Genomic DNA, 15,369 nt, shown 5'->3' with positions numbered 1-15,369 from the left:
GGAGGTGGTGGGAGACTGGGAAAGATAAGGCACAGGTGATTTACTTTTGTACAAGTTTGGGAGGATAAGTACAGTGGAAGTCATAGAAACATAACGTGTCACATCCCAGTCATGGTGTTAAATTTATGCAATGTAGCTGATCGATCAACGAAAGAAATTATGTACCGATTAACATACCAGTACCTTCAAAGTTAATAGTTGCCATATCTTGCTGTAATGAATAAAAAATTGTGATGTGCTTTTTTGAAGAGGTCTATCCTTTAGAGTACTACAAATGTCAGTCTGTGGAATTTTTAAACAATTTATTCTCTGTGATGTCTCACTTTTCTGATTATCCATTAGAAAATACACATTCTAGAAAGTTGAAATTACTGTACAGAGAAAGTGGGGGTGGGGGAGCATGAGTAACACTAAAAATTGTGACCAGTGGGGTGATTTTTTTTTTTTTTTTTTTTTTTTGGGGGGGGGGGGGAGGGGGGGGGGAGTGTCGTGTAAAGATCACTTTTTCAAGTTTTTCTTCAGCATGTTGAAAACCACGGTATCTAGTGAGTGTTCACAAGTGAAAAATGACACTAAATTTAATTTTCTCTACGACTAATTGCAGCTGTTAAAAGTAGTCTTTTAATGGTATAACATTAATGTTTATTCTTAAAGAACATGTATTAAGAACAAATATTATGCTCGTATAGCACATCTAAGTGCAGTAGAATCATATTAAGGGGTAAATTCTGTTCTGGAGTTACAACAGGGTAGAAAGATACGGGTGGAGGTTAGCAACGCGAGGGAAGGAAGGTTGTCGGATTGTGGTGGTGTACTTCCATCCTCGGTAGGTCTGCAAAATTAAGAGCAAGGAAGGCAATTCCCCATTCTTTCCTCCACACTACCACCCAGGAGGCTCACGGTTCTTTTGTGAGTTCGCGCATGGAGCACATGGGACCCTGAGATATTGCAGCCCATTCTTCCTCCACTGACTGCATCTCCTTCACCCTGCCACTTCCTCCCTACCAGTGCTCCTTCCTCGCTGTCCCCTCCTTCACCTCTCTCTGTGTTCAGATTTGTGTCAACCTGGGTATCCACCTAGTTCCCTGTATTGCTTGCAATTTCGTTCCTCCTGCCTGTTCTTCTTAATCTTTTTTGGTGTTTAGATCCACATTTGCGATTTGACCTCCACTTCTAAATTCTGTTTTGAGTCCGAGCCATTTGGGGAAGAACTCCCTTCCTAGCATCTGTGGCACGGATCCTCTCCTCCCCTTCCTTCCCCGCCGTAGCCCCCCTGCACCCCCTAGGTCACCAGCAGTGTGTGTAGCCAGTCTGTGTGGTGGGGCTGTTACGTACCCATCTGGCTGAGCCCCCTGACAACACAGGGATGACACTACTGACACCTGAGCTGGCCCCTCCGCATGTATGCCAAACTGGAGCATCGGGACTTCCTGCAATGGCCTGTGCTGTGGCCGGGCGGTGCCCACGGGGAGAGTCCCCGATCGGAGTGGGTGATCTCGGGGCGGATGCTCGGCGCACTAAGTGTATCGAGCTGCTAAAGTTTTTCCGTTCTCAAACAGCTGTCTCTTTGAATGGTAAAGGATCATTGAATGCTGACCATATGACCCGGCAGCTTTCCCTTTCGTGGCTACACCTCGGGAGGAGGGCCAGGCTCGCCGTCTTGGGATGAAACACTTTCCCCATTACCTGGTCTGTACTAGGACAGACAGAGACACAGTCACCGTCACAGTCATTATTTTTTTTGTGAATAATATCGAGAACAAGTCTCCCGGTAAGCTGCGCTCGGTCTCCCTGTTAATCGAAGCTTGCCCTGTCGCCCTGTCTGCATCTCTTCGTGCTTGCGATCATCTCGGCAATGTCCCAGTGTCTATTACCCCACACCAGTCTTTGAATATGGTCATGGGAGTGAGATATATATATATATATATATATATATATATATATATATATATATATATATATATATATATATATCGGGCAGAACGGCTGTAAAGACAATCGCTCTGATACTGCAGCTCGTGGTCTAGTGGCTAGTGTTGCGGCCTCTGTATAACGGGGTCCCGGGTTCAATTCCCGTGCTGGTTGGGGATTTTCTCTGCCTGGGGACTGGGTGTTTGTGTTATCATCATTGTTTGTGACAGTGACTAGATTGGACTGTGTAAACATTGGGACTTTGTACGGGTGTTGATAACCACACAGTTAGGTGCCCCACAAACCAATCATCATCATCATCTCGTACCGCCGCCTTCATTCTGACTCGGGGGAGATACCCTCCCAGATAGGGTAGAGTTTATATGCTACAGATGTGATGCGAAGCTATACATCCCACTACCCGTGCGGCAATTTCGGTGCTTGCGTTTTGGGCATATGTCTTCCCGCTGTATGACAGACCGCCCCCCCCCCTTCCCCCCCCGCCCCCACCGTGTTGTGAGTGTGGATACCCACTCCCTGAGGGAAGCCCCCTGTGTTTTGCCAGCTGTGTGTGTCAATTACGTTGACCGCCACTCTCCTTGCTCACCAGATTGCCAAGCTTACAAGCGAGAAACAAAGATCCAGAATACGAGTCCCCAGAGTGCCTATTTTATGGCGAGGCTTGCCAAAATATGGCAGATTCCATCCACTGTCACATTCTTCACCTTTTGCCTCTGTTACATTCTTTCCCACTCCTACCTCTTCCTTACCCCAGCCCCGTCTCCCTCTCCTCTGCCGTTCCCACGTCCCAGCTTCTGGGAGCCGCTCCCCCTCCCCGGCCAAAGAAGTGCTCGGGCTGGGAGCCTGCTACCACAACTCGGACACGAAATGCACCGTCTGTGTGCTCCGAGGTCGGTTGCTCCCTTTCAGTTCCAGATCTAGCAGAAACCCTGTTCTCCTTCTGTGCCCTGCTCTCTCCCACCTCTGAAAGAGAAGAAGGAGAAGTAGTCCCAGGACGAGGACCCTCTGCAGTGCCCCTGGAGGCGCCATCTCCCCCCTCGTAATCCGAGTCTGACACCTTATTTATGGATGTCACCCCACTCTTGTCGGTGGCAACCACTGATCGAGTGACGTGACCTGCCCTCGGCTTCTTTACGTCTAACCTCTCGCCCCACGAGAATCCGGTGGAATTGTAACAGATATTAGCGTCACCTGCCGGAAATACGATAACTTGTTTCCTATTATTCTGTGTTCTGGGTCGCTCTTCGAGAAACACACTTTTGTGATGACTGCTCTCTAATGTTTTGTGGTTATTGGACATTCGGTCGGAATCTGCACTTTGGTTGATGCTGATGTCATCAGTGACTGGGTACCAACCTGGAAGCAGTAGTGGTTTGAGTGCAAAGGACTGCAGCAGTCACGGTTTGCAAAGTCCACCTCCATCCAGGTAGGCCAGTTCCTTATGTCGAACTGTCTACCTTACTACGGCAGCTCCCGCTCCCGTATTTCCTCCTCGGGGACTTCGGTGCACCCGCACCCTGTGGGGGAGTGCCACTTTGATGGGTAGGGGTCTTCTAATTGACCAACCTTATCACAGATTTTGATTTGTGTCTCCTCAGTGACGGTTGTCTTACCCACTTCAATGCCACTTGTGACGCCTTTACTGCTATTGATTTCACAATCTCCTGCCCTGCTCTAGTGGCTTCCATACACGGTCACCCCGTGACGATGTTTGTGACAGTCACCATTTTTTGCAGTTTTTATAGCTCCCCTGTCACTGCCAGGCAGATGGGCTGCCATATTGGATATTCTGCAGTGCCAGTTGGTCTTTATATGTGTCTGCTGTGCACTTCGACACCTCTCTATCTAATTGCATTGATGCGGTAGTGCAGGGCGTCTCTGCCACTATTCTTCATGCTGCTGGCACTGCCATTCCCCTCCCACACGTCCTCCTTGTTACTGACCGTACCGAGGATGTAGCAAACATTGTCCAGGACTGCCGACGGGTGCTGCAGTGATCGAACGGCGTCCTTCGTAGACCACCCTCCACGCTTTTGTGTGTGTGTGTGTTAATGCTTACTACCTTATTAAGCAGAGTAAAAAAGAATGCTAGGAGTGCTATGTCTCCTTCCTGGGGAGATACGCCTCTTTACCACAGGTTTTGTCTGAGCTCTGTAACCGTCGACGACAGTCGACTGTCCGGGGTCTTATCCTCCGAGGTGCTCTGTGTGCTGATCCATTTGTCCGTGCAGAACACCTTGCAATACACATAGCAATGACATCGGTGTCCTTTTCCTATCCTGCTATCTTTCTTCAGCAGAAACACAAAGTTGAACAGACCCCACTTTGTTACAACCCCCACCACGTTGAACCCTATAATGAACTCTTCACTGAACAGAAATTCTTGCAGGCTTTTACCTCATCACGTGACACGGCCCCAGGCCCGGATTCCATCTACAACCAGATGATCCGACACTTGGACACTATCCAGAGGCAACATCTCCTCAGGGTCACCAACTGCATTTGACTTTGAAGGTGCCTTCCCCTTGCAATGGCGAGACAGTATAGTTATCCTCGTCCTTAAGCCTGTGAAGAACCCAGTGTCTCTCAGCAGCTACTACCTGATTAGTGTGACGAACGTACTTTGTAAATTGCTTGAAAGGACAATTAGCTTCTGATTATGTCAGGTACTCGAATCTCGGGGCCTTTTGTCCCCGTATCAGTGTGGCTTCCGGGAAGTACGATCTCTGAATGACAATTTACTCAGATTGGAAACAGCAGTCCAGTTGGTTTTTACTAACTGTCAGCAACTACCCTTCTTTGACCTACATATAGCCAATTTTACACGAACAACTTTCTGTTCAAAATTGACTACGCGATTTGAGTGCACATCCGGGGCCTGCACGTGAATCGGCAGCCGACAATGACGTGAGTGGATCAGTGTCGTCAACGATCGACAGACTACGCTGAGTGCGGAGCTCTAAAATTCTGAGTACACGGAATATTGAGGATGTGCAGAAGCCGTAGCTACACCATATTTGTTTACGGTTTTGGATTTCCAGAAGAAGACAAACAGCAAATTTTTACACTAAACTCTCATAGTGAGTATTCATCATCAGTTGCTAATAAATGTTGCACTTTTTGGTATTGTCACAAAGAATGTAATTATTTGTATTTTGTAATCCTGTGGTATTTTTTAGAAATGGAGTGGACAAAGAATTCTACCACTGCCCCGGTTTCTGTGTACCAGGACGAAAACATACTGATAGATACAGAACACCGCTGTACCGCAAAGAGGTAAATTTGAAACTCGTATAATATTCTTTGTGGTCCTTGTCCCATTATATTACATGTAGACACGAGTAGATACATACACGTGTAGAGAAGTGGCACTGAAACATCTTGTATTTCCTAGAATGCAAGGGAAGATAGTCTAGATCGTGTAGCGACAAAAGTGGCCCAAGTACTGCAAGATTTAACTGCCAGTGACTGCAAGGCAAAATTTTCAACTAATAATAATAATAATAATAATAATAATAATAAACCCTGTGGAGGCCTGGGAAAAGAATAGGCCTCCGGTATGTTCTGCCAGTCGCAAAAGGCGACGAAAAGAACAAACCACTAATAGGGCTAACCCCCCTTTTAGTGTGATTACTTGGTTCAGGACAGAACTAAAGAAGCCTCGGACAAGCGCCGTCATGGTCGGGGACGACGCGTGAACCCTATGCCCGCCCACAATGGTTACGACACTGCTAGCCAACTGGAAAATGATTTAAATCCAAATAGAGGTGTTTTGCAGGATATGCTTCCTGCAACCACCCTAGAAGGAAAACAAAGACAGAGGATGAGGTGGTCAGATGAAGTTAATAGACACCTCATGTTCTGTTATTACCAAGCAACAAACCTAGGAACCAACACAACTGGATACAGATCACAAGAATACACAACATTTATTACCAGATACCCAGAATTAAAATTTTTAACAGAACAATGACTAGCTGATCAGATCCGTGTAATAATAAAAAATAACAGGATACCCCAGTCAGAATTAGAAAACATCAAACAACAAGTACAACAAATACTGGAACAAAATAATGTGCAATTAGAAGAAGAAGAAAATACAGTAATGGACTCAAACATCCCAGTAAAGGACTCAAACATCCCAGAGCAAACAAACAAAGACCAACACGCATCAATTAAACAATCAGAGGAAAACGAAATCTTAAGGCAGCCACCAGAACAAGCACAAATAGAACACCAAGTGACACACATGTTAGATATAGAAGAAAAATTTCAACTGACATATGTAGAATACAAAGACACAAATACAGACATTAGACCATTCTTGCATAGACCACCAAATAACCCACAAGTCGAAACAACAATAACAGCTGTCAATCATACACAACAAAATAAATGAAAACACAACTATGGATGAGTTACAACCAGTGGTTTATATAGGAGCACTCACTAAACTAAATATACACACTAGGCAGAGATCAGAACCAACCAACATACAGAAGAAACCCACAAAACCAGCATGGCAACACAGGCTACAGATCAGAATAGAAAAACTGAGAAAAGACATCGGACAGGTAACACAATTTATAGGAAATGAAATGTCAGAAAAAAACGAAAAACATTCGGTAAAATCTCACAACAAGAAGCGATAGAGCAATTAGATGAAAAGAAGCAGAAATTACAAGCATTGGCCAAACGACTTAGAAGATACAAAAAAAGTGAAAATAGAAGGAAACAAAACCAAACATTCAACACAAACCAAAAGAAATTTTACCAGACAATAGATAACACACACATTAAAATAGACAATCCACCAAACATAACAGACATGGAACACTTCTGGAGCAACATATGGTCAAACCCGGTACAACATAACAGGCATGCACGGTGGATACAAGCAGAAACACACACATACAAGATGATACCCCAAATGCCTGAAGTGATAATATTGCAACATGAAGTCACCTGAGCAATTAATTGTACTCACAATTGGAAAGCCCCCGGAAAAGATAAAATAGCAAATTTCTGGCTAAAGAAGTTCACCTCAACACATTCACATCTAACTACATTATTTAACAGTTACATTGCAAACCCATACACATTCCCCGATACACTTTCACATGGGATAACTTATCTGAAACCTAAAGATCTAGCAGACACAGCAAACCCAGCTAAATATCGCCCCATAACATGCCTACCAACAATATACAAAATATTAACTTCAGTCATTGCACAGAAATTAATGACACATACAACACAGAACAAAATTATAAATGAAGAACAAAAAGGCTGTTGCAAAGGAGCACGAGGATGTAAAGAGCAACTGATAATAGATGCAGAGGTGACATATCAAGCTAAAACTAAACAAAGGTCGCTACACTACGCATACATTGATTGCCGAAAAGCTTTTGATAGTGTACCCCACTCATGGTTACTTCAAATATTGGAAATATACAAAGTAGATCCTAAATTGATACAGTTCCTAAACATAGTAATGAAAAATTGGAAAACCACACTTAATATCCAAACAAATTCAAATAATATCACATCACTGCCAATACAGATTAAGCATGGAATATACCAAGGAGACTCATTAAGTCCTTTCTGGTTCTGCCTTGCTCTGAACCCACTATCCAACATGCTAAATAATACAAATTATGGATACAATATTACTGGAACATACCAACACAAAATCACACATTTACTATACATGGATGATCTAAAACTACTGGCAGCAACAACTCAACCAATTACTAAAGATAACAGAAGTATTCAGCAATGATATAAGTATGGCTTTTGGAACAGACAAATGTAAGAAAAATAGCATAGTCAAGGGAAAACACACTAAACAAGAAGATTACTTATTGGATAACCATAGCGGCTGCATAAGAACTAAAAGAAAAATATAGACAAAGACTAACAAAAATACTGAAAACAGAATTGACAGCAAGAAAAAAGACAAAAGCTATAAATACCTATGCCATACCAATATTGACCTACTCATTTGGAGTAGTGAAATGGAGTAACACAGACCTACAATCACTCAATACACTTACTCGATCACAATGTCACAAATGTAGAATACATCTAATGTCTGTATCTGTGTCTTTGTATTCTATATATGTCAGCAGAAAGATACACATTAAGCAGAAAGGAAGGAGGAAGAGGATTTATCGACATTAAAAAAAAAACCTAGATTATGGACAGGTAGAGAATTTAAGAAAATTCTTTCTAGAACGAGCAGAAACTAGCAAAATACACAAAGCAATCGCTTATATAAATACATCGGCTACACCATTGCAATTTCATAACCTCTTCTACAACCCTTTAGATCACATAACATCAACAGATACAAAGAAAGTAAATTTGAAAAAGAAAACACTACATGGCAAGCACCTGTATCATCTAACACAGCTACACATCGATCAAGACGCATCCAACACATGGCTAAGAAAAGGCAATATATACAGTGAGATGGAAGGATTCATGATTGCAATACGGGATCAAACAATAAACACCAGATATTACAGCAAGCATATTATTAAAGATCCCAATACCACAACAGATAAATGCAGACTTTGCAAACAACAAATAGAAACAGTAGATCACCTCACAAGCAGATGTACAATACTAGCAAATACAGAATACCCCAGAAGACATGACAATGTAGCAAATATAATACATCAACAACTTGCCATACAACATAAACTAATAAAACAACACGTTCCCACATACAAGTATGCACCACAAAATGTAATGGAGAATGATGAATACAAATTATACTGGAACAGAACCATTATAACAGATAAAACAACACCACGTAAGAAACCTCACATCATACTCACAAACAAAAAGAAGAAATTAACACAACTAATCGAAATATCCATACACAATACAACAAATATACAGAAGAAAACAGGAGAAAAAATTGAAAAATACATCCAACTGGCTGAGGAAGTCAAGGACATGTGGAATCAGGGTAAAGTTGACATTATACCGATTATACTATCAACTACAGGAGTCATACCACACAATATCCACCAGTACATCAACGCAATACAGCTACATCCAAACTTATATATACAACTACAGAAATCTGTAATTATTGATACCTGTTCAATTACCCAGAAGTTCCTAAATGCAATGTAACATATACCATACAGTTAAAAGGAAGTCGCGCTTGATCAAGGTCCGTGCCACTTTCCATTTTTGACCAGACATAACGTCTGAGAAAAGAAAGAAAAATAATAATAATAATAATAATAACAGTGTGCCAGAGTGAGAGGAGTGGCTCATCTGGAAGATTTCATAACACCACGTGAAAACCCGACTAGCATTCCGAACAGTATTGTAAGTGTTCTTAGTCAACTTTTTATTCTTGTGCACAGCAGTTTGTAACAGTGCTTTCTATTCGCAAAATTAAGTTTGTTAATGCTGTTGGTGCTGTACTGAGATGAGATGAACAAAAAGATCTTACTGAATATGTAATAGAATATTGAGCACGGTTTTGAGATAAGCTATGAAACGTAGGAAGAAAAGAATGCTCAAACTGCATGTTTTATCACTTAATGAAGAAGTAGTCAGAACTTTTCGGTAGTAACTGAATATATTACTTGAAGTAGTAATTTCAAAAGTGTTCAGTGAATGTAGCGTAGCTGGCAGTTCTAGAACATTACTTCTATTTAATATATTTATTTGTCCATTGTATCTATAACAGCAGTGACTGCTGCAGATATATCATGCCAGATTAATTGAAATTGTACACTACTTTCTGCCGAACTTACCTTAAAATGCTTCACGAATGAAACATGTATTTTACATCTGACATTACTATTAACACTCGGCTTGTACATTTAAATGAACCATACATGAATAGGAAATTGAACACTGTGCAATGAAAGTGCATATATTTGTGGACTTAGTAGAAGCAGTGACACTAAATATGACTGCATTGGTGTTTTAAAGTACTTTATATCACAGGTGGATTTTATGTTCTCAGTGAGCTTGTTAAAAGCTTCAAACACCCATGTAATGTACTCTGGCACTGGACAGAATTGTTTTCTTGGTTGGTGGCTTATGCTGAACCTGGTTTTATTTTAATGATCAGCATCTTTACCAGTTAAATATTTGTTAAATAGTTGAAATGTTTGGCGAATAGAAATGCTTGGCAGAGGAAGCATGTTAAGTGCTGTGAAAACGGATTTAATTGCATTTATTCAGGAGGTTTTCATCTGTATTTAAAAGTACTTCACCTTGCTGGACAGTTTCCTCAGAATACTAAATTTTGATTTAGGCGGGACTGAATGTAACTAATAAGAGCTCATAACTGTTTGGACTGTGGCACAAGATTTTTTGAGTTCTTGAGGGTACAGGGTACTTTTCTGTTTACAATGAATATGTTTTGTTGATATCTGGTAATGCAGCACACTTTCTAAACAAATTAGAAGAATATTTTTGAACCTGATTATGGTTATTAAAAACTATTACAAAGAAATTGATGCAATTTTTTTTCCAAAGTGCTTCCTGAAATTGAGGTGCCATTTAATCCAATGTTACACATTTGAAGGAGACCAAATTTTTGCCAGATGTCCACGACATGATGGCTGAGGTACTAGACCTGTTTAATTGCACATATTACGTATATTACAAGGATAAAAATATCACGTCTTACATTTTAATTTTTATAATTTTTTCCCAATAAAAATCTTATTTTTTCTATAATTTAGTTGATTTTGCAATAAAGCTTAGGTCTACCACATAAGTATGAACTATTGCAAGCTATAGAAAAAAAAATTAGAGGAAATACTTGTGCCCTAATTCCGAAAAATACAGCTTGCACGAAATTGCAAATGAAGATGAGAGTCCAATTAAACTGTGCCTCAGAACATTCCTGAAGCATAGTCTTCATCCTGCAGCATTTCTTCATCTTCAAGCTTCATTTTAGCACTTCTTGCTTCTTTCGTAACTTGAAGAGCGAATCTTTGTTTCTTGTCTGTCACACGCAAGCAATTGATCTTCCATATTAGAGCCACATGTTATGCCTAAATTTCTCAGGACTTCCAACCTTCCTATTATTCCATCATTGAAATGTATCACTGCACCCAGCACGCCAACTTTTAATGTATTTAGTCCAACAAAAACATACTAGGATAGTCTTTCCCATATGAAATGGTTGAAACTTTCATTTTTATTCTGAATGCCCCCGTGAAGACATTTACTGAGCAAAACAGGGTCACTCACATCTCTAAAAATTGGTTTTATTTCATTCATAACAGGCTCAGAAAGAGAATGATTATGATGGTATATTTGACCACTTTCTTTTGCTTTTCGGTAACCACACCAAGAATCTGCTCCTTTAGGGCAAAGTCTGTGAACAGGGTGGTCATCTGTGGACAACCTATGAAAGTAGGTGGCACATGCAGCTTTTCTCATTGCTCTAACATTATTCAGAGGTGCAGTTCATCTCATGGTGAGTCCATAATAACTCTGAAGAAGGTCTGTTTCAGTTTCTGTCAATCTGCCTCGGCCAGACAGAGATTTTCCATCAGATAGCAATTTTCCTTCCATTTCTCTTCGTAGCTTTGTCAATCTAGCACCCATCCTCTTTTGCACTTGTCTACGACACTCCAGTTTCGTTAACAAGGTATTACCATAAACATTAAACTCGTTAATTTTATTGAAAGCTTTAGAGTCCCCATCGCCTAGGTACTTAGTATATCTAACGTTTTAAACGCGGGCACCGACGTCTGAGATATTTTTAGAGCTCAGACACACTCCATACCTCCACTGTAACCATCATAATTCTTAGAACACTGATGTTCAATATGTCCTTCAGTGTTACCATGGCAGGAGTGGCAGTACTCACATGAGCACTCAATGTCAACAATTTTTCCATTCTCCAGAGAAGTAGCACAACACCACGATGTCCTCGGCGTTGCCATGTCCCATCAAGTGCAACAGCAGTGTCCCTAGTTTCTTCTACTGCACGTTTTGTAGATGCTTTAGACACAACCGTCAAGGCACCCAAAAGTATTTTTATGTACTTGCTGAACTTATTGTGAGGAGGAGGAAGGTCCATCAAACCACAAAACGTTTGAGCAGACTTTTTGCTTTCTCCTATTGCACACATTGCATACACTAACTTCAAAATTCACATCATATGAATTGTGCACAATGTTCAAAGTCATTTTTGAGGTAGATTTATTGCAGGATCTACACAGAACAACTGATTTTGACACTAAACCCTTCCTGCTACTTTGTTGTTTAGTTATTTCCAGACAGCCTACACCATCACATTGTTTACATTTCACCACTTACTTTATCAAAGAAGGTAAGATGCCCACATCAACAACAAAAAATCCACTGCAAACAGCGTCATTGTTAACACAAAAATTTGAATCACCAGGAGGCATGCCTTGTGGGAGTTTCTTCCCTGAAGACTGATACATAGATTACTTTCAACAGTGTGGCTTTCTTTGCTTGTGGACTGGTTACCATGGAATTCCATTTTATTGAATTTGTTGATGCATGGCATAATTCATATTTATTGCCCTTCCACAAATATATGTAGCACTTGGGCATCAAACATTCAGTAACAATTGAACAAAAGTAAATACTAGCAAAGATAATCATTTACAGACACTAGAAACCTGCACTGTTACCAACATATACAATGTATCAAACATATAATCACTGGAAACAGAAAGTTCAGTTCTTTTCGAAATAATACTGGTTTCTGTAACAGAAATAAAGGTGGCGTGGCAGCATACGTGACCATAACTTTAAAATTTAGTATATAGAGATCATTTTTCATTTGAGCCCTATAATGTATATATCAATGTAATCAGGAAAGACTATAGAATTTAATAAATCCATAAAAAAATTTGATTTTTTCCCTCATTTATAAGTACCTGTATCCTTGAGACATAATGGCCACTATTACTAATAACATGCTCAGTATTCCACATGGCCTTTACTTTAGTTGTTGAGCCACTTATGTAATCATCGTTGTTCATTCCTTCAGCAAGTGTAATTTATTTATTTAGAACCTACATTAATGTGTGATTCAGACTAAGCATTTAGCAAAGCCTTTGTGCTATTTACATGTTTTGTGGAAAACTCTCTTATTGTGCTTGAGGTTCTTATCCCTGCTTTTATCTATGTATAATTGCTAACTTTGCATTTCCTTTTTACAGTTTTCAAAGGTGATGTGAAAGTGTCTCTACGAAAAAATAATTTTTTTCTTGTTAACCTGTTTTATAAGCTACTGTTTAATGTTCTCTACCATGGTATCTGTTAGGTGTTAATATTTTCTTTATTGAGGAATGAGTCTCTGAGATGTTGCAACAAGCCAAGCTTCAACATTTTATTTAAGTATAGTGAATGAAAAGTCACTGCGTCATGATATTTTATAATATTTCAGTGCCGATATTAATTAAATTGAAGAGACAATAAGAGAAGATCAGCAATAGGTGGGGTGGAGTTAGTGTGGCTGCTTTGCATGTCTGCTAAACCAGTATACCCCTCTACAGTGCGGCAGTTACCTCCCCCAGTCCATAAGAAAGAAATGATCTTCACAAAGGGAAGTCACATTCTGCCCCAACACACAGACACAAACTAGAATCAGTTTTACACACAATGATTAGATCTGAATTTTCAAAACTATTTTGCCATTCACCAAAGAATTGATCAGTTGCTATCCTTCCTCCTTTGCAGCCCAGCTCCTAGATATACTCTAGATTTAATTTACTCATTAATTCCACTGCATTACTGTTCAGAAATTTTTGTGCTAGCATTGTACTCATGCTTAGTGTTATTTTTAAGAACAGAGTAATATTGGTGACAAAAGGTTAGTCTTTTAGAGCTAACACACCCCGCCCCCCACCACCACCACCCCATTTCCACAGTTACTTGGTTGTGTTGGCATAGTGATGTGTAGCATAGCCTGAGGTCTGGGTGACAATTTCATTAGACATTCATGGAGCTGACATTTGAGAATGCAAAGCAATTAGTTTCCTGTAGCCCAATGCCTAATTCACTACACATGACTTTCTTTTTAATGTGTAACATGTTAAAGTAATACCAGGACCATAACCAACAAGTAAAAAGACTTGAGGGCCACAACATTACCATTAAAAAGAGTCATAAATGGATCAATATGTATGCTGTGTACCTGCACAGTGTTAAATATTTTTGGCAGTGTAGTGAGGTTAAAGTGAATAAAACAAGTTCTATAATAGTGTCTTATGGGATAGTATCAACACAACACAACATGCCCTGTGATTTCTTCCAGCAACTCGGCAGTTCTCTGCTGGGTTGGTGGCGATGGGAGGAGAGTGTTCTGGAGTGTTATGGTTAAATAGTGGGGGGGGGGGGTCTCTCAGCTGCAAAGTCCACTTAGAATCTGACACGGAATCCACAGGGTCTTCTCCATTGTTGGCAGTTTTAGATGACTGAATGCCACCAACATCAATGTCAGTATCACTTAGCTTTGCAGTAGTGTGGAAACAAAAAATGTCGAAGTACTCTTGGATCTTCTTCTTTGGAAGGAAGATACTTAATACCATATACCAGTTGGTTCTGAGATGTTGCATTCATTCAGGGATGATGAAGAAGGGTAAATCACATAGTGCTTAGAGTCAGGAAGGGTAAATGTATCCATTTGTAGTAACTGACTATATTCCAGAAATGATAGCCAAAAGTTATGAGTGGAAATCACTCTGATGCCATCAACAGTGGCTCTCTTGTACTGCAAGATCTTTGCTTACCATATTTTGGGAGCAGGTAGAATGGATCAAAACAAGAAAAAAATTGTCTGGTAAACATGGGTTCTAAAATGCATACCATAAGAGCGATGATCACTTTTCAGTAGAAGAGATGTTTCACAGTAGCAAATATGAACAAGTATTCATAGCTCTTAAGGTGTGCACTTTCAAGCCCATGTTGACTGGACCTCCCCCCACTCCTTGATTTGGTCCATCTACCGCCTTCCAAAATATGGAAAGCAAAGAGATTGCAATGGAAGAGAGATACTGTCGGAGGTATGAGGACAATTTTCGCTTATAACTTTCAGCTCTGCTGTTGCTGGACCAGGGTCTCTTACCTCAAATTGATACATTTACCTTCCTCCACCATCTGTGAAAGTTGGTAACATCATCACAAACTCTCCCTGTATTTCCTATTTTCATTGTTTGAGTAGACTGTGCAGATTGAGGTGCAGTGTATCTTATGTACCAAGTCATGCCAAAATTATGAATGCTCTCTCTGTGCTAGATGAAAATAATAAAAAAAAGTATGCAATTGTATATACCATTTCTGCTGCCTGGAAATATTAACACACACTGGTGGTCAGTGGTATTCAGTTTTTGTTGAGGTTCTTCTACTGGATATGCAGTTTGACACATCGCTGGCCAGTTACATATTAGTTAGCCATTTAAT

At 40.3% G+C, this 15,369-nt stretch overlaps 1 protein-coding gene across 1 annotated transcript in view; it reads left to right on the top strand.

Moving 5' to 3' along the window:
* The window catches only part of LOC126426483 (uncharacterized), a 126,009-nt gene that overhangs the window by 31,266 nt on the left and 79,374 nt on the right, over positions 1-15,369 (top strand). Inside the window, exon 3 of the mRNA XM_050088393.1 lies at positions 5,112-5,208. Coding sequence (XP_049944350.1) covers positions 5,112-5,208 — 97 coding nt within the window. The remainder of the gene's footprint in view (positions 1-5,111; positions 5,209-15,369) is intronic.

Source organism: Schistocerca serialis, chromosome 11 (genome assembly GCF_023864345.2).
Source record: "Schistocerca serialis cubense isolate TAMUIC-IGC-003099 chromosome 11, iqSchSeri2.2, whole genome shotgun sequence".
NCBI lineage: Eukaryota > Metazoa > Arthropoda > Insecta > Orthoptera > Acrididae > Schistocerca > Schistocerca serialis.
The sequence above is the reverse complement of the archived record's forward strand: the minus strand, read 5'-3'. Positions and strand labels throughout refer to the sequence as shown.